Raw genomic sequence first — 7,699 nt, forward strand, 5'->3', positions numbered from 1 at the left:
GAATTATAAAACTATTCGTTTTTTTTGTTAACTAGAAATATTTTTTCTATATATTTCCTCCCTTTAATGTATACTTTTTTGTTAGAGTAATGTAATGATCTAACTGCCATTAAAGCTTTTAATTGCGAAATTTACATACATATATTGCAACAAGTTGTTGATGTTCAACAGAAAAGGAGGATGTACTGGATGAAGAAATACCTGTTGAAAAAACTCAAATGAAGAACAGACGAAATACAATTGTATCCCCCCCAAAACTAGAAGAGATAGAACCTGATATACAACCTGGAGAAGGTTTGTTGTAAAACTGAAAAAAAGTAATAAGTAAGTAATGGTTTTCTTCAATTCAGAACGTGTCAGCGATGATAAAACTGAATATTATGAAAACAGTGACTCGGAGAATTACAATGAACCAAATTCTGCCAAAAAGAAGTATCAAGAATTACAAACAACTTATTCTAGAACATTGGATGACGACTTGGGTGTTAAAATTAACACACAAAAACCATGTTACGAAGATGAAGAAAATGAAGAAGAATGGGACGATGAAGAGGATGATGAAGAAGAAGAAGAAGATGAAGATGACGAGGATGGGTATGATATATATGACAATGACGACGACGATGAAGAATTACTAAAAAAACTTGAAGCTAAATATGGAAAGTTAAATAGCAAACAAAGCAACGAAGATTTAAATAAGGAAGAATCAGATGAAGATGAAGAAGATATAGACTACGAGGAAGATAGTGATGATGATGATCAAACAAACACTGGTCTTAAATTAGAAAAGAAATAGTGTTATGTTTTAATACACAGGGGCATTATGATCATGAAGAAATGATTTACTTATTTATCTATAACATTATTATTGTTTAATAAAATACTTATACTTATTATACATGATACAGAAGGTGTGAATTAAGTTTTATTATTACTATTATACTGTTCAAGTAGTGTTGATAAGAAAATTATAAATATTTTAAAAAGTACCTACTTGTATAAATTGCAGTCTTTTTTAATCTATTCTAACTTAGATGATGAATTAACAGAAGAGAAAGCGCAATCAGAAAGTTCAACAACTCCCAAAGAATACAATCTAAATGAAGAAAAGAGACAAGAAAGTGAATTTATTAATGTGATAGATATTACCCAGAAAGGAATCGGTGAGGAACAAAACTCAGTGAGCGACACTAAAGACGAATTATCTACTCAGGATGCTAGTAAAGACCTGGGTGAAGCTATTCATTATATACCAGACGTAAGAAATTTTGCAATAATTTTATATCCGTATAAATTTTACGTATTGTACTTTTATTAGGGCCATTGGTAGCTTTCAAAAATACCCATTAAAACGTTTTGTGAGGCGTTTTTTAAAAAATCGATATTATCCGTCTAAAAGTTAATTTGCGATTCTTTTTTTATTTTTGAACCGATAGGTATATAATTAAAATGAAATAGTTTATAATTAAAAATTTTGATAATTAAAAAACGTTAGAGCACGTACCTTTACTGCGAGTAAAAGTAGGTTGATTGATTTTTGTTTTTATTTTTTTAGTGTAATAGTTTTAATGGTATAAAAGTGGGAATTATTAATATGAAATTAAATAAGTTCGGCAATTTTCGTAGCGCTTCGAGGTAAGGGATCAACAAAATTCTGGCCACAATGTTAGGATGACTTTTAGTTATGTTAAAAGTAGATGGTTTAAAATAAGTCACAGTACTAGAAAAGCCTATTTTTATGACATATTCGCAACACGCACAAATACTGCCTCCAAATTAACATGTCAGGCGATGTACAAACACGAAAACGTAAAGAAAAAAAGAGAAAGAAAGGTAAGAGTGAACGTTAAATTATTGTTAAATACTTAAATTTCCATAATTTTGAATTAAATACGCTATGAACTTTATTCAAAAGATTTCATTGTCAAACAGATGTATAAATAGAACAAGTTTATAATTAGAAAATTTTGGCAGAGTTTTCTATCAAACTATAAAAAAAGAGGTAATTAATAACAACCGTCTTACTTATAGATGAATCAAACGATGAAAGTCAACATTTACAAAAATTACCAGCAAAAATACCACCAGCACCGACAGATGTAGCAATAAATGCAAATGTTCATAAAGATAGCGGTGGCGGTTTCTGCGCTAAGATAGTTTTCTTCATTCTTCTCACCGCTTTAGCAGTTCTAATTGGTCTAATTATTACGGAACATAGAGGACTGTCCGATGGTAGATCTTATTTAATTACATTTCTGTTCGTATTTAAATTAATGATCACCTATTTCAGTTGATAGCATTAAATCGGATTCAAAGTTTTCGCGAATTTTCGATAGCTGGATCGAAAAAAGCCCGTCAGATGAACATGACGATGATTCAGAAGATAAATCTGAAGAACAGTTGTATAGTCAAGAAGATAATATTAGCGAAGATGACGAAGTTTCTCAAGAAGACGCTGAGGACGAATTAGATAGTAATGAAGAAAATACTGAAGAGGATGAAGAAGAGAATAATGAAGAAGATAGTGAAAAAGTTGAAGAAGAAGAAGAAGAAGAAGAAGAAGAAGATGAAGATGAAGAAGTAGACCAAAAAACCGATGAAAATGAAGAAGAAGAAACAGACGAGAAAACTGATGAAGAGGAAGAGGAAGAAGACGAAGATCAAGAAAGAACTGAAGAAAACGAAGAAGAAATTGAAGAAATCGAAAACGAAAAAATAATCGATGGAAATAGAGATGTCAGTAATCAGGACGAAAAAGACGAAAACAGAAGTGATGAAGAAAATTCTAAGGATGATGAAGATGGTGATAGCGATGAAGAAGATGAAGACGATGAAATTGTAAAAAGGGACACAGATGATAAAGTAACCTCAAGTGAAAAATCGAAGATCGTAAGTAAGGAGGAAGATTCCTTGGAGGAAGAAAACAAAGATACAGAAAACGTAAGCAATTAAATGTCGTAGTTTTCCATCATAACGTAGTGTGAATTCTTAGTAATAATGTAGTTCTTCTTTTAATAAATTTTTTTGCAAAAACGATCATTTTAATCATAGGTCAGTAAAGAAATAAACGGAGAAGATTCTGAATCGGCTCAAACTGAGAAAAAGTCTTTAAAAGACATCATCAGCGCCTTACCAGTAGGTACTGCTTATGGTAAGTGTGTTGCATTTAAGTGTAGTAGATAATTAAATCGTAAACGTTGTTATACGATCATGTATAGATAATTATGATGTATTTATTTTACTATTATTTTTCACGACATAAGATAATTCATCATGATCATAATGCAAAAGCTAATAAGAAATATTATATATTTGAAAAAATTATCAAGTTTTTATATGTAAAAAGTGAAACAATTGTTCAAAAAATGTTAGATCGGGAAATGCATTTAGAATTTTTTTAATTCCGGTATTTGTTGCAGTAATGATTAAATTTGGTGTTGGAGCGGGAATTGTGGTTGTTGCATATGTAGTCCTAGTAAAGAAGTGGAAAAAGGGTCGGTATTAAAATATACAGCATGCGTTTTATTGTCTTATTATATTATGCCATTACATACTGTGGCTTCAAAGTCTATTTTATTTATATGCAATTAACTCCTTTATGCATTTCCTGATTATAGTTTGCTTTTGTGATTTATTAACACGCTTAATAATTTTTAAGTTTGCTATACATAGTTTTATTTTAATTATAAGAATTATAAAACTATTCGTTTTTTTTGTTAACTAGAAATATTTTTTCTATATATTTCCTCCCTTTAATGTATACTTTTTTGTTAGAGTAATGTAATGATCTAACTGCCATTAAAGCTTTTAATTGCGAAATTTACATACATATATTGCAACAAGTTGTTGATGTTCAACAGAAAAGGAGGATGTACTGGATGAAGAAATACCTGTTGAAAAAACTCAAATGAAGAACAGACGAAATACAATTGTATCCCCCCCAAAACTAGAAGAGATAGAACCTGATATACAACCTGGAGAAGGTTTGTTGTAAAACTGAAAAAAAGTAATAAGTAAGTAATGGTTTTCTTCAATTCAGAACGTGTCAGCGATGATAAAACTGAATATTATGAAAACAGTGACTCGGAGAATTACAATGAACCAAATTCTGCCAAAAAGAAGTATCAAGAATTACAAACAACTTATTCTAGAACATTGGATGACGACTTGGGTGTTAAAATTAACACACAAAAACCATGTTACGAAGATGAAGAAAATGAAGAAGAATGGGACGATGAAGAGGATGATGAAGAAGAAGAAGAAGATGAAGATGACGAGGATGGGTATGATATATATGACAATGACGACGACGATGAAGAATTACTAAAAAAACTTGAAGCTAAATATGGAAAGTTAAATAGCAAACAAAGCAACGAAGATTTAAATAAGGAAGAATCAGATGAAGATGAAGAAGATATAGACTACGAGGAAGATAGTGATGATGATGATCAAACAAACACTGGTCTTAAATTAGAAAAGAAATAGTGTTATGTTTTAATACACAGGGGCATTATGATCATGAAGAAATGATTTACTTATTTATCTATAACATTATTATTGTTTAATAAAATACTTATACTTATTATACATGATACAGAAGGTGTGAATTAAGTTTTATTATTACTATTATACTGTTCAAGTAGTGTTGATAAGAAAATTATAAATATTTTAAAAAGTACCTACTTGTATAAATTGCAGTCTTTTTTAATCTATTCTAACTTAGATGATGAATTAACAGAAGAGAAAGCGCAATCAGAAAGTTCAACAACTCCCAAAGAATACAATCTAAATGAAGAAAAGAGACAAGAAAGTGAATTTATTAATGTGATAGATATTACCCAGAAAGGAATCGGTGAGGAACAAAACTCAGTGAGCGACACTAAAGACGAATTATCTACTCAGGATGCTAGTAAAGACCTGGGTGAAGCTATTCATTATATACCAGACGTAAGAAATTTTGCAATAATTTTATATCCGTATAAATTTTACGTATTGTACTTTTATTAGGGCCATTGGTAGCTTTCAAAAATACCCATTAAAACGTTTTGTGAGGCGTTTTTACTAAATTTTTAAATAGATAGAAGGGAATGTTAAATAGCCTAACAAATTAAGACATTTGTTTTACTAAAAATACGTTATTGATTTCATTTATTGAGCTTTTTGAGTGTGATTTATATGTTTGTATTACTAACATGATAGGACCCGGCTTATGCATTACTTTTATTTACCAAACTCCTTGAGAAGAACCCATCCTCACTTAAAGCTTTATATGGAAAAGCTCAAGCATTGAACAGTTTGGCTGCGAAGAAGAAAAGCAATGCATTACTGGAGGAAGCCATTAGTACATACTTACTTGTTTTGCAATCTCAAAGGATTTCTAATGAAATGTATAAAGAAGTGGCTGAAAAATGCATAGATAGAATGAGATTTAGAGGTAAATATGTGTTTATTAGATTAATTTACCAGTTTATTTATATATAAGTAAATATTACAGGTTATTTTGGTAAAGCAATTTCGGTTCACAAAGCGTTGATTGATAAATTTCCTGATTCATTGGAATATAAATACCAATTAGTAATAACATATCTCACAATTAATAGGTAAAACACGTTATTATACGTTTCTATTTTTTTCTTATAGTAATAGCTTGTTATATTTTACAGAATAAAAGAAGCTCGTCAGCTACTCCAAAAAATATTAGCTATTTATCCTGATAACGGTTTTGCTTTAGTACATTACGGATTTATTTTAAAAACGGTAGATAATAATCTTAACAAATCAGTCGAATATCTTCGAAAAGGGATTTCTACCAAAGCTGAGGGTGTTATTGACGGGAGGTTTTATTTTCATTTGGGAGATGCATTAACTAAATTAGGAAGAATACATGAAGCCCAGCAGGTTGTTGCAAATATGATTTGAACAGACTTTATTTATTAAGTCTGTACATGTCACGCTAGGCTTTTTTCTTTTGCTGGATTTAGATATACTTATTTTTTTCAGGTTTATATAGAAGGTGTAGAGAATAAGCTGTTCCTATCAAAAAATCAGCGTTCTTTATATAATGTTGATCGGTTGAAAGCAAAACCGTTCTGGGATAAAAAGGAGACACCTTACATAGATTTCTTTAGCATCTTGGAGAAAAATTGGCAGAATATTCGCGACGAAGGAATGGCCCTTCTTAACGATGCCGGTTATTTCGAAGATGAATCAGAAAATCTACGAGACAAAGGTGAATGGAAACAACTCGAATTATTTGCAAGGGGTATTAAAAAAAAGAAGAATTGTCAAAGTTGTCCTCTTACTTGTTCCATTATTGAAAGACTTCATGATGCTCGATACTGTAGGAGGGGGCAGGTGAAGTTTAGCGTCATGCATCCAGGAACTCATGTATGGCCTCATTGCGGGCCAACTAACTGCCGATTAAGAGCACATTTAGGATTAAAAGTGCCTGACAACACATTCATTCGTGTGTGTGATGAAATAAGGTATGGAATTATAACAGATAACTACAATTTTTTAACAGAAATTGTGAACGGTTTGATAACATTACATACAATTTTTCAGCTTACAGTTACGTAAATAATTAGGCAGAAAACTATCATTACAATTATGAAATTAAATCTCCATCTTTTATAGGAAAATATTTAATATTGAAAAACCTCTAAAAGGGTTGTTATTTCAGGTCGTGGAATGAGGGGAAAATATTGATTTTTGACGATAGTTTTGAACATGAAGTGTGGCATAATGGTACCGAAATTAGATTGGTTTTGATTATTGATGTATGGCATCCGGAGCTTTCTGAACAAGAAAAACGTTCATTACCTGCCATATAATTTCTTTTTTATATTAAATATTTATTACTTTTAGAAAATATATTTAAAAAGTTCTTTTTTCTTTTGTTTATAATCAAAAGATTTTGGGCTCTATTTGAATCAAATGGAAAACTATCTACAACGTAAAATTATTAACTTTTTGTTTACGTCACTGACGTAGTCTATGCGAATAAGTTATACCCGAGAATTGTAGCACCGTTTTAAGTGTAGTCAATCAATGTGTACATACGTCTTTACTAAAGTTGTATACTGTTACCATACGTTCAGTATGTTGTCGAATAATTGATCCATACACAATCTCTCAATCACCTGCAATAGAAATTGAGCGTTATTTTTAATATAAAGTTAAAGAAGCCTTTTTAAGAATCCTCTCAAAAAACTTTGTTGAACACTACAGATGTAATTTGAAATAGAAAAAGTTAAAGTTACTAAATTACAATGCAAATTAAATAATATACAGCGGAAGAATTTGTTTATTGTAACAGTTGCTCAGTTAGTATTTTTATATTATAAGATACACTTCAGTGAATACTACTTTTTTTAAATAGAAATTAAACAAAAAAAAATTAACAGAACGAATATAATAGGAACATTAAGCAATAAACGTCTTATTAATTGAAAAAATACGATTAATCTATATTAAAAACTAGGTTGGTAAATCTACAGTAATAAGTCTTGATAATAAATATCACATTTTAAAGTTAAAAATAATAATTATGGTAAATCATACAAAAACGATACATGATAATAAAGTGCAGGTAATATTTGGGTTTTTACAGCAAGTTATTATGAAGTGTACACCAAAAATAAGTATTTTCTGTTATTAAAAAAATAATTAGGTACTATTCAAAACTATACAATCTAAA

At 30.0% G+C, this 7,699-nt stretch overlaps 2 protein-coding genes across 3 annotated transcripts in view; both read left to right on the plus strand.

Moving 5' to 3' along the window:
- Nucleotides 1-6,890, plus strand: part of LOC108739281 (aspartyl/asparaginyl beta-hydroxylase) — a 10,777-nt gene extending 3,887 nt beyond the window's left edge. The window contains exons 2-11 of one of the 2 annotated variants that reach the window (XM_025973636.1): nucleotides 1,556-1,833; nucleotides 2,032-2,232; nucleotides 2,291-2,940; nucleotides 3,052-3,151; nucleotides 4,724-4,947; nucleotides 5,200-5,434; nucleotides 5,495-5,600; nucleotides 5,664-5,898; nucleotides 6,001-6,485; nucleotides 6,683-6,890. In XM_025973636.1, the coding sequence (XP_025829421.1) occupies nucleotides 1,782-1,833; nucleotides 2,032-2,232; nucleotides 2,291-2,940; nucleotides 3,052-3,151; nucleotides 4,724-4,947; nucleotides 5,200-5,434; nucleotides 5,495-5,600; nucleotides 5,664-5,898; nucleotides 6,001-6,485; nucleotides 6,683-6,833 (2,439 nt within the window). In that variant the 5' untranslated portion in view covers nucleotides 1,556-1,781 and the 3' untranslated portion in view covers nucleotides 6,834-6,890. The remainder of the gene's footprint in view (nucleotides 1-1,555; nucleotides 1,834-2,031; nucleotides 2,233-2,290; nucleotides 2,941-3,051; nucleotides 3,152-4,723; nucleotides 4,948-5,199; nucleotides 5,435-5,494; nucleotides 5,601-5,663; nucleotides 5,899-6,000; nucleotides 6,486-6,682) is intronic. The other variant, XM_025973664.1, reaches the window with a different exon arrangement.
- LOC112904707 (glutamic acid-rich protein-like) lies at nucleotides 40-989 on the plus strand. The gene is made up of 2 exons (XM_025975477.1): nucleotides 40-294; nucleotides 351-989. Exons 1-2 carry the CDS (start codon nucleotides 219-221, stop codon nucleotides 794-796), a joined length of 522 nt encoding a protein of 173 aa, XP_025831262.1. The 5' UTR covers nucleotides 40-218; the 3' UTR covers nucleotides 797-989.
- Nucleotides 6,891-7,699: the final 809 nt, after the last annotated feature.

This window comes from Agrilus planipennis, unplaced genomic scaffold (genome assembly GCF_000699045.2).
Source record: "Agrilus planipennis isolate EAB-ADULT unplaced genomic scaffold, Apla_2.0 scaffold181, whole genome shotgun sequence".
In the NCBI taxonomy this organism is placed as follows: Eukaryota; Metazoa; Arthropoda; class Insecta; order Coleoptera; family Buprestidae; genus Agrilus; species Agrilus planipennis.